This window comes from Calidris pugnax, unplaced genomic scaffold, assembly GCF_001431845.1.
Source record: "Calidris pugnax isolate Ruff unplaced genomic scaffold, ASM143184v1 scaffold54, whole genome shotgun sequence".
Lineage (NCBI taxonomy): Eukaryota > Metazoa > Chordata > Aves > Charadriiformes > Scolopacidae > Calidris > Calidris pugnax.
In genome coordinates this window covers 4,227,682-4,239,519 of record NW_015090864.1, presented here as the reverse complement: position 1 = coordinate 4,239,519, position 11,838 = coordinate 4,227,682, and the positions used below count along the sequence as shown (strand labels likewise).

The window sequence follows — 11,838 nt, the reverse complement described above, 5'->3', positions numbered from 1 at the left end:
TGCCCGGGGCTTTATCCCCTGCCCGGGATAGGATCCTCTGGGAAGGATGTGGAGAAGGAGCTCAGAGCCCAGCAGCCCTGGGGACAGGCAGTGGGGATCCTGCCTCCCTCCCTCCCTTCCTTTCCAGCCTGCTGGGTGCCAGGGCTGATGCAAGGCACGGACCAAAAAGCCAAAATTGAGACCTGGAGAAGAACCACACGTGTCCAAAGTACAATTCCTTCATAATTTGCCTCCTGACATGACACAACTGTACCTCCTCCTCTTCCAGGCACCGCCAAAAACCTCCTCTGAGGAAGCTTTTAGGCAAAACAAGAAAACAAAATAGAACTAGCCCATATCACTTCTCACTAACACTTCATTTTCAGACCTAGTGTTTATTCCCTGATGCCCAAAGAAGGAGGTTCAGCCCATTGGGTTTAAATTCTTTATTTTAAAATGTTTTCACAAGTAGCAAAAGTTTGGGGTTTTTTGAGGAGGAAAAATCCACAGAACCGTTGACTATTTGCAGAATAGTTATAAAAACACACAGGCTTCTCCAAAGGTTTGTATCAAGATAGAAAGTAATATAAATATAGACATATCTATATAAAAATAAACAATTTGGTACCGATAGATTCAACTAGGACAATCTCAGTGAGGGAAAGAAACAAAATGGAAACAAGAAATGTAACATCACACTTGTGTAAATCCCTTTTTTAAAGGTGTTCAAAATGTTGACCTTCCACTGAGTGTGAAAGAGAGGAGGAGAACCACAACCACAACCGCCACCGAGACGTGTTTCCTACCATTCAGTTTTTGGATCATTCATAGATGTCACACTTCATAAAGTCACCGTGACAAGAAAGATATGAAAATGCCAGAAGTGCATAAACTGGTTTGGTTTTTTTAACATAGAAAAGGATACGTATTTAAAGCACATATTCTAGATTTTAGGGCCATTACCTCGCTTTGCCCCAAAATAATCATTGTTTCCAACTGGAACTGTTTGCAGTAAAGCAACTGTCCGACCACAGTAATACTTGATGGCATCTGAGCCAGGAGACAGAAGGGCCAGGGCACGGAGAGCTGGGTGACGACGAGATCCCGACAAAGCACCGACATCTTTTACAATTATTTGGAATGTTGGATTTATCTACTGGCAGACAGGAGGTTTAGAAATTCAACTTTTGGTTTGGCTTTCCTGTGCAGCAGCAGCACCTTCCCTCGGCCATCACCAGGTCATCTGCTACCAACATTAATTTTGCTGCTATCGTTTTTATATCATTTGCAACACCCATCAGGACTCGCACAGAAGACACCACATGAGGTTCAATCATAGAATCATCTAGGTTGGAAGGGACCTTTCAGATCATCTAGTCCAACCATCAACCTAACTCTGACAAAATTCTCCCTATTTTTGGTACAGCCTCCTTAGAAGAAGGTGCGAGGGGCAGCAGAAGAGAACCCACTCCTTTTCTCCATCCCTGCCACCTCTCCTGCATCCCACCCGTGCAGGATCCTCCAGGTGCCAGCGTGGGCCATTGCCTCCCTCTAGCGTCTGCAGCGCAGCCTCCGCTCCCCACCTTAGTTACCAGAGCCCTTCCAGCTCCTCAAACAGGAGGAATCTGGTTTAGTCCTGCGAGTAATGACCCATAATTAATGTTTATAGACACTCCAGAGTTAGAATTCACCAAGCCCCAGGAGCGCCTGGGGATCAAGCAGCCTCCAGAAACTCTTCTATAATTAACATTTAACGATTATGCAGAAAGCCCGAGGCAAGCAGCTGTCTCCACTTCTGCAGGAGAGGCCCGAGGGCAACACGACATGAAATCCAGACGTTTAGAAACCCCTCATCAGCTTAACTTTTTTCCTCCCGTGCCCACAGACTTCTCACTTCTTCTGGCAAGATGGAGAGGTGCCATTGTCACCTCGGCACGATGGCAGCAGTTATATTTGTAGGAGGGACTGAAAAACACCCAGCTCATGGGCCTATCCGAAAACAGCCCCTGAAGCTAAACGAGAGGTGCATGAACGAGCTTCAGTGTGAGCAGGTCAAGGGCTTGGCCACTCTCAGCCAGAAGGAACCAGCACCTGGAGAGGACTTTGCAGCACCCCCAGTAAGTTCATTGACACGCTGGGTGAGGGAAAGGCAGGAGCACCCCCTTCTCTCTGCCCCTCAGCCCTGATAATGCCTTAAAACAAATCCAATTGAAAAAAATAAAATAAAAAAATCACATCCAGATGCAAATGTAAACTAGTAAAACATTAAGCTGTAAAATCAACACGAGGCAGTGGCTGAAGCAATGAACAAAGTGGCAGAGTTCAAGCAGCTGCAGATACTAAGCAGGATTCCTCTCTTCCCAATTTAAAAAAAAATAAGTATTTACTGTAAATCTGTTTAATACACCAACGGGTTGCTTTAAAATGCTACTTTGAGCAGAACCCACTTCCCACCCCAAGCACTGAGAGCTGAGGAGACCCACTGCTCACGCTGCAGAGTTCAAGGCTAAGCACAGAAATATCAATGTTACAGGAATATATTAATGATTGTGGTGGTTAATTAAAACATGCCCTTTCCTATTAAAGTAACATTAACCTTTGTATTTTTAATACCCCAATTGGCAGTTTAATACACTCTTTAGTCAATATTTATCCCTGTACCTTTGGGAAACATCCCAAAAGCCAACATGTTTTAGAAAGCTCTTAAAAGTGAAACAATTTTAGATCTGGACCCACATAAGTGCTCAGCTCTGTTCCTGGTCAACTCAACGAGCAACAGCATCCGCACTTTGGGTAGTAAGGACTTTCACTGAAAATACATATTTTAAGACTAAATTTCTACTAAAGAATGGCTCTATTGTAAACATTTAATATGACAGACATGACCCAGCATGGTACCAGAGTGTGTCGAGTGTGTCTTTCCTTACACTTCTTGCTTTCAACGAGCAAAAAATAACGTCAGAAAATCCGAGGGACTGCCTCAGAAAATACTAGTGACAAGGGATTTACCTTTTGAATGAACACGGGACAGGAATATTGTGGTATAACAAGGAGGAAAACATCCACCAAATAAACCAAGGTCAGTAACTCTGCATTAGTTATAATTACAAGGATAATTACTCTAATTTTGCAGATGTTGCTAAGGATAAAAGGAAAATCATTCGAGTTTTTGCAGTGCTTTAACAATTAAAATATGCTTCTGCTTTTCTCAAAACCAAGACCAAAGGAAAAGGAGCGTGGGCCGAGGAGACCCCACAGGCATCCCCCTGGGCTGCCCAACAGCAGGGCTGGGCAGGGGACACCATCCTGACAGGGACAGGGCTGCCAAAAAGAAGTCATTCTCATGGCACTGAGTGTTCACAAAGCAGGGAAGAGGGTCTGAAACTTCAGTTCCTGCAGATCACCAGGCAGCCAGGGGGTTCCACTGGAATTTTAAAAAACACACCAACAACCTTAGGCACTACTATAAGCCATTTAGCAGCTTTTAAAATAGTAGAAAATTGTTTAAGAAAGCTTGCGGTTTCAGGTCTGAGATCTTATTAAATGCTTACAACAGAGCCTTCTTTTATTAGACACTCAGTCTTTAAATGCGTATTTTCTATATTTTCAATCAAAGTGCTTACTCCACAAAACGCTGGATGCTGTTGCTCACTGACATGAACAGGAACACTCACACAGTTGTTTTATTTCCCCTTCCGAGATATAAAAAAGTGCTATTTGCTTCTGGTCGCAGGCTCCAAACAGGGATTGCAAGGATCCGGGCTGTGAAGCAGTAAAAGAACCCTGTGTGAACGACACCACGGTCCGAAGGCACGGCCAGGACAGGTCACAAAAAAAGCCCTGAGCTCCCATGACACCACATCACGGCAGCATGAGGGATTTTGCAAGTCTCGTCCAGAACCATTTTTTGGTGCAGGGATTGGTGTAATCGCAAATCGTGATGAACCGTAAGATACTTGGAAACTCGTTCTTCATGGTTTTGCACTTGACTGGAATGAGCCGTTTGAGACGAGCACCTGGAAGAGAGGTCACGGGGGCAGAGGGTTACCCAGAGCCACGGTCACACCTGGATCCATCCCCTCCCCACAGCAGGACACACACCACGAGATCTAGGTTTGCTCCTGATTTTGTGTCACCTCATCACAAGGCAACTAGTGCTCACCCCGGAGAGCAAGTTTTGGAATCCCAAACCAAGAACATTTCTGTTCTGCCAAGAAATTTCACTCGAGTAGGTAGCAGGGCCCCATCCAGCACGTACAGAGAGGCTCGTGCTGATGGGAGTGCTAAAGGCCTAAGGGATGAGGTGTAAAAGAACCATTTCTTGTGGAAGGCAAACAGGAACTGCTTTTCTGAGGTGTGCACAAGGTGAGACAACTCTCCCTGGGATTGCTACTGCTTGAAGGAACAGCTCATCTAAAGAGGAATCTCTCCCCTTATAATTCTCCGTAAGGACACCTGCTACCACCTCAACTGTGCTGCCCGGTGCAAGGATGAGGCAAGAAACCAGGATTTCATAACTGCAGCAGATGTTTAAGTAATCCCTGGAGCTCCCAGGACTCGCCACCAAACCCTTCTGTGCATTAATTACCCCACACAACCACGTAACTGTGGCATTTCTGTAAGCCTGTACTTACACCTGGGTTTTTACTGGTAGGGCTCAGGTCATCGCAGATGGGCATTCCTTTTCCTGTTGTGCTAATGAAAGGTATGATGCCAACAAAAAAAAAAAAAATGGGGAAAAACTAAACAGACTTTGCTACAAATCTGGATGACTGGGGGTTGACGTGTCATCCTAGAGGTGTTTAGTGGATTAATGGCCATTGTTTGAAATGATTATGTCAAGGAAGATGGAGCCAACTCCTCTTTCTGTCACTGGCTTCCAGTTTAACCTCTGGCATGTCACTTATAAACCCACGTCAGATACCTCATCTTAAAAAGTGATTTTCTGCAAGTACAGACACTCCTGCTGCCATTACATATCCTCCATGCTTTTGGGCTGTGCTGCACTAACTCCCCAGCAACATACACGAGCGCAGGATAACTCCTGGTTAGAGAAAAGCAATCTCAACAGACCTGACAGAAGTAAACTGATGGCTTTTTAATTCAGAACAAAATAGGTAACAGATTTTTTCCAATCCAAGCGGAACATTCATTCCATGTTTTGTTTACCTACCCACAATACTCCAGGATTTCTGCAAAAAGCTGCATGTTCATTACCTGCTCCCCTATTCCCAGCATCTACTCACACCCTGAATTTATTCTAAACCTTCTCTCTTTAGTAGCCTGTATCCTGTATGGATCTTGAAGTGTCTGCCAAGCCTGGCATGGAGCTGCACCCTCTGAAGCAGCGTTAGCCCCCTCGACAGCTGGAGCATGGAAAGCTCAGCTCCTTGCTCATGGCAGGGCAAGGAACCAAGCCCAGGCCCCTGCCCACACGATGGAATCCTAAAGCCACCCTGACTTGTAATGGCTTCTTCTAACAGTGATAAATCTCTGTTTGCTCAGTGAAGGGCACGACACCCTGTGCCTGGGTGGACTTTCACACACAGGAGATGTACGTCAGCGCTGAGAACTCAGGTCTGCAACCAAGTTATCGGTTCAGTTATTTATTTTCTCCTTTCTCATCCATATTTATCTAATGTTCAAACCCATCTGAGACTACCCTTCATTTCGCAGTTGTGCAGCACTGATCTCAGCTGGAGATGGTACTGTAATAAAAAAAAATAGAACGTCGATATGCAATTTTAAATGGAATTATTCGTGAGGTTCTTACCTGGGGAAAGACTAAGAGCAAATTTGGTCTGAAAATCACATTCATCGCTTTCCAGGTAATCATCTGAAATGACGACCACCATCCTCCGACACCTGAAGATGAAGCAGTCAGGGGAGGACGACCACCATCCTCCGACACCTGAAGATGCAGCAGTCAGGGGAGAAAGAAAAATAATAAAAAAATCAAATGTCAACAGAGGAAAAAACAAAAAACAAACAAACAAAAAAAAATCAAATGTCACCAGAGATGCTTCTCATTCCCAGTGGTAGAAGTCTCTATTCCTCTGAGTTGCTCCAGTGCAGAACTGAACCCGCCAGCTGCGTTCCAGCAGGAATTAACTACAGGGGAAGGACTACCAACAGCCAGAGAGCTGTGTTACACACAAAAACCTGATCACTGATACACATTCATGTACCAAAAAATGAGAAAATAGAGAAGCCCAGATTATCTGTGCAATCTTTGATCCCCTGTCTATAAATTTCAAACAATGCCATCTTAATTAATCTGCTTACACACTGCCTTTACTGACTGAGCATAGCCGGAACTTTTTAATATTAGAATGAACTGGGCAGAGCTTTATTGCACTCATATTGCTGTGAATTCACCTGGTTTCATAAATTTGAGTTTATTCTCCAATGTGTTGCTTACATTCATTGGAGGTGCCTGGCTGTAAGCTGTATTTTAGGCTCTTTATGGGCTCCACAGGCCACTGCTTCCTCTCTCTGCACCAGAAGCACTTTCTTTAGGTCAGTCTCTCTCTGGGGAGTCAGTTTGATGTCACCCAGTCCACAAAGGTTTGAAAGACCCTTGAAGCCAGCACTAGAGCCAACACCAGTGCTGTCCCCTCCACCTCCAAACCCTGTGGTGGAGCTAACTCGGCCTGGAGCTGTGCTCATTTCCAGATCACCTCCAAGGATGCCACTGCAGGATATTCCAGCCAAAGAAAAGGGATCAAACGTAAGCAGCACGGCTATGGGGGCATCTTCCTCGTGAACACAATGAAGCAACATGTTTGGGAGTGCTCAAGTCTTCATTCTTGAGTCAAGAGCATAAAGCAAACCCCACAAAGACATCCTCGTGGATTCTACTGCCTCAGGGTAAAATGAACACAATGTTCCATGTGCTCAGCTGTCCCCAACAGCCATGGTTCACCTACCTCCTCTCAATAAGTTCTCCGCTGATGGACCACACACACGTCCCTGGCAAGACATCGCGATCAAACACACAGAGCTTCAGTTTGAACTCGGTCTGTTCCAGCTCCCTGATCATCTCCTGGACAAACTGAAGGTCTTTCTGACAGTAGCAGATGAAGGCATCAAACATCTCCGTTCCGTTCCCTGAAACCATTAAAAATTCAGCTGTCATCTTCTGCTATAAATGAAGTTAGCTCCTGTAGTGAACTCTCACCAGCTCCCGTGGACTTTCACTCAGGATCAGGAGCTTTGACAGACAAGCTCTGGCCAAATTTGCAAAGGTAATTTAACATTTTCCCAGCCCATCTATGCTTCAGTGCAGACTCCTGTCCATAACAGGAGGTTCCAGGAGGCACACATTGGTGCCTTCACCACTGTTTCACAGTCCAGGACCACTGTTTCATGGTCCAGGCTGTTCACCTAAACCCCCCCTGACTGGCAGAGGGGAGGGATGGGTCGCTGAGATACAGACATGCAAAATCTGCAGGGGTAATAACATCCAGCCATGGGGAGTCAAGGGGAGACAGAGTCTGGGAAGAGCCCAGGAGGGAGCAGAGTATCCCAGAGGATTCAACTCACAGCCCCGATGCTGGAATTACACATCTGCAATAGCCTCGTGGCTTTGGGTCCCAGTTCTCTAGTTCAAATCGTGAGGATTCAAACTTCCCAACCAAAACCTTCCTGCAGGTCCCTCATCCAGCAACATCCCGTCTACTGAGCTACGAGGGAGGCCTTGAAATTTGGAACCTGCAATTTTTATGGCTGTCAAATTTGCACACCTGAAGTCATATCCTAAGTAAATGGCTCTTTTCAAGGATGTTAATGGTTGGCAGCTCTTGTTTATTTAGCAGTTGTCCAAATATTACAGTGCTGTCCTTTAAGGGCAATGTCTCTTATAATTAAGTGCCTTAATACTGCTGGATAGTTTCCCACTGTGTTATTTGTTCTTTCATGTCAATACGTATATTTTCAAGTTTTTATGTCAGTTAAAGCCTACCACAGGGAAAAAAATAGGTCAGGCTTTAAAAGCTGCTGAGAAAAGCATCAACCCTTGGGCACATCCAGCCCAAGAAGCATCCAGTCAAGCAGAAGGGAACCCGCCTGCCAAGGCCAATCCAACCAAGGGAACCGCTTTGGGGGCACAGTGCTAATTTGGGGGCCACATCAGGCAAAGCTGGCTTGTACAAACACCCACATATTGGTCGATGGACATTTGGGGAGGGTTAATGATGTCCCCACGTACAGCAAAGGTGGTCACCCAGCATCAGACCAGCCAGGGGAGCAGCTGAAGAGGTGAGCAGACACATCTCTTGTAATTCTTTCCTGTGAGGGTGGTGAGACACTGGAACAGGTTGCCCAGAGAAGCTGTGGATGCCCCATCCCTGGAGGGGTTCAAGGCCAGGCTGGATGGGGCTTTGAGCAACCTGTGTAAAGGGAGGTGTCCCTGCCCAGGGCAGGGGGTTGGAACTGGATGATCTTTAAGGTCCAACCCAAACTATTCTATGGTTTGATGATCTCCAGCCTTGGCTGCTGCACGCAGAGCCCAGGAAGCACACGCAGAGAGAAACGTGTTTCCTCTCTCCCCTCCGTTCTGTGCTTCAAACCCTGCTTCCTTTCCACTCAGAGGTGGTTAACTCTGCTGAAGAGCAGGCAGCACAGCCAAGACACTCAGCTCCAACACCCCCCTTCACTCCAGACTTCCCAGGGTTCTGGCCCAGGCTATGAAAAGCCACGGGGAGCTGTGAAAGGTTTTCTGAGCTTCTCACAGGGATCTGCTACAGCTGAAGGCAATTCCAATGTAACTGTGGGTTCTTACCGTAGGGATCGTCCCGGGTGGTGATGCCCATCAGTTCTGACGTCCTGGGCACGCTGCTGTCTACAGCTGGCACCTGAAGAGGCTGGTCGGCCTGTTGCTGCTTCCTCTGCAAGTACTTCTTACAGTCCTCCTCTGCAAAAACACAACCAGCACGACAGGCTCCTGTGACGGCGGTTTTACGCTGCGGAGCCCTTCAGCAGTTTAGGAGTAAGAGGAATAGGTGTCTCACGGATCAGGGATATCAGAGGGAAAACCCCTGTCTGGTTTTTGGTGCCCATAATGTTGGATCTGAGGTCCTGGAATTTCTCTTACCCCTTGTTGAACCTCTTGATGCTGCCTCCACCACTTCCTCGAGCAATTAATTCCTGAAGCTCACTCTTGCTGTGCAAAGAAGCACTTTCTTTTATTTGTTTTAAACCAATCTTTTCCTATTCTCCTTAACTCTAGTATATCCCAGCGCATCTTAAACAGCACACATCGTGTGTGTAACAGGCCTCAACTCTGTCTGCTCTCATTCTTATGCATTTTGGAGTATTTAAAATCATCAAATACAAGGAAGTCTTTGTATTGTCTTTCACTAATAAACACAGACACACACAAGCTGATTCACACCATCAGCCTTCGTCAGGCAGACCTGTGGGTGACGATGAGTATGGCCACTCACCACCTGTAAAATTCTATCTATAAAGCCCCTGAAACTTGCTTTATATTGTCAAAAATATCGTAGAGATCCTCCTTAGCTCAGGCAGCCCTTCCCCCTGGGGTCACTGAAGGGCAAACAGGCCCCTCACGTTCACTGCTGTCAGCTTCCCGAACAGGACAGTGATGGACACAGATCTATTCTGAAGAGATTTTGTTTAAAAATAAGTGATAAATCTAAATGTAAAATTATTGGAGAAGTGACAAGAAAGCCTGCAGCCTCTGCCACTCTGCGACAGGCGATCACAGAAGAACTTGAAAGCAAAAGGAGATGTGAAACCAGGAATTAACAAAAAGATGAAACTCCCTAGAGCCTTTTCCTTTACTTAAGATTAAAAAATGAAAAAAAAACCAAGTAGCAATCAGAAAAGCCCTGATCCCTCAGAGGGTTAGGCTGGCACAGAAACTGCTGGTACAACAGCAGCAGAGTAAAGGGTCTCCTGAAGTACAGGATGCGGGTGGGAGCCCAGTGGTCTCTGGTTGAACACAACCCGAATCTTGTCTGCGGGAAGCTCCACTCCTGAAGCCCCATCCTCTGCTTCCACCTCAGCTTCGTGTCTCCTGACTGGATTATGCCCCAATCTAATAAAGCACCAGATCTCATCAGAGCTTTTCCTGAGGCTGAGGCATTCCCGATCCGCCTCTCTCCTCCCCCTTCCTCCCCAGCCCTGCAGCAGAGAGAAGAATCAGATGAGTTCTCTACCAGCCAGAAGGTTCAGATCTTCCCTCACTAAAGCACAACCTCAGGTCCCCGCTCTCCGCCGGCTGCCCTGAGCCCTGCACGTTTCGTGTCAGGTGAGGCAGCACCTTTGAAATCATCAATTCAAAGACCAAGCTGATCTTTAAGGTCCCTTCCAACTCTAACCATTCTATGATTCTATTCTATGATTAAAACTGCTCTGAATGGACCAAGGGGTTCAGAAGCTCCACGGAAGGACTGGCGCTCAGATGCCACCTTCTAGGTGCCACGGTCCCCTGGGTACCAGGTTCACAAAATATTGCTGAATAGGCAAGAACAGGCCATTATTTAAAGGGATGCTGATACGTGTGCTCACTACAGGAGTGTTCATTTTAAGTGTATTTCCTCCTTGTCCTCTCTCCTTGCTTCTCCCAGCTCCAAAAGCAGCACCTCTGCTGGCCTGACCTGTAACAGGCCATTATTTAAAGGGATGCTGATACATGTGCTCAGTACAGAAATGTTCATTTTGTGTATTTATTGGAACTCCATAATCTTTAAGGTCCCTTCCAATTCTAACCATTCTATGATTCTATTCTATGATTAAAACTGCTCTGAATGGACCAAGGGGTTCAGAAGCTCCACGGAAGGACTGGCGCTCAGATGCCACCTTCTAGGTGCCACGGTCCCCTGGGTACCAGGTTCACAAAATATTGCTGAATAGGCAAGAACAGGCCATTATTTAAAGGGATGCTGATACGTGTGCTCACTACAGGAGTGTTCATTTTAAGTGTATTTCCTCCTTGTCCTCTCTCCTTGCTTCTCCCAGCTCCAAAAGCAGCACCTCTGCTGGCCTGACCTGTGTCTGTCCAGATCTCATCACCACACCACTTGTGACTGACACACACGCTCGTTAACACCAGCCTTCCCCTGATTCATCTCATTAAGCCCACGTGCACGGTTCTGGTGGCATCGTGCTGCAATCCCAGACCCCAGTCATCCCCACAGGATAAACCCAAGACCTGGGCAGAGCTTCCAAAACAAAACACCGGAGCTTCCAAAGGGAGCTGCACCTGGAAAGGAATAACCCCCTGTGCCGGGACAGGTTGGGGGTGACCTGCTGGAGAGCAGCTCTGAGGAAAAAGATCTGCGAGGAAAGAGCACAAATGCATCAAAGCAAAGAGCTTCCCAGCCCTGAAGATAATGGTACAATGAAATAAGCTGCTAAGAAAGATCCCCCTTAGGGCAGATCTGCTGGGATGGAAAAGCTGCATCCTGGAGGTGTCTGTGCTCCAGCGGGTGTAACAGGGGAGCTGCCCGACGCAGCCCCACGGTACAGAGAAAGCAGAACAATCTGAGGCTGCAGGAGAGGAGACACTGATTTTTAGCATCCTAAGCACAGCCAGGAATGGGGCACCCAACAAGAACACAGGGAACTGGTTCTGCTGGAGAAACCACAAACCAAACGTGTCCTCTGGAGCCGCACAGCACCGTCGAGTTGTGTTTAACGGGGATGCTGCATCCCGAAGGAATGCAGCTCATTTGCCCCCATAAAGACATCATGGGGGGAGACCTTATTGCTCTCTACAACTCCCTGAAAGGAGGGTGTAGAGAGGTGGGGGTTGGTCTCTTTTCTCAAGTCACAGGCGACAGGACGAGAGGAAATGGCCTCAAGTTACACCAGGGGAGGTTCAGGCTGGAT

General features: G+C 46.8%; 1 protein-coding gene across 1 annotated transcript in view; it reads right to left on the bottom strand.

Moving 5' to 3' along the window:
* Positions 1 to 410: 410 nt before the first annotated feature.
* The window catches only part of MYD88 (myeloid differentiation primary response 88), a 24,578-nt gene continuing 13,150 nt past the window's right edge, over positions 411 to 11,838 (bottom strand). Inside the window, exons 2-5 of the mRNA XM_014945152.1 lie at positions 8,762 to 8,893; positions 6,909 to 7,089; positions 5,753 to 5,844; positions 411 to 3,995 (exon numbers count right to left, since the gene is read on the bottom strand). Coding sequence (XP_014800638.1) covers positions 3,841 to 3,995; positions 5,753 to 5,844; positions 6,909 to 7,089; positions 8,762 to 8,893 — 560 coding nt within the window. The 3' untranslated portion in view covers positions 411 to 3,840. The remainder of the gene's footprint in view (positions 3,996 to 5,752; positions 5,845 to 6,908; positions 7,090 to 8,761; positions 8,894 to 11,838) is intronic.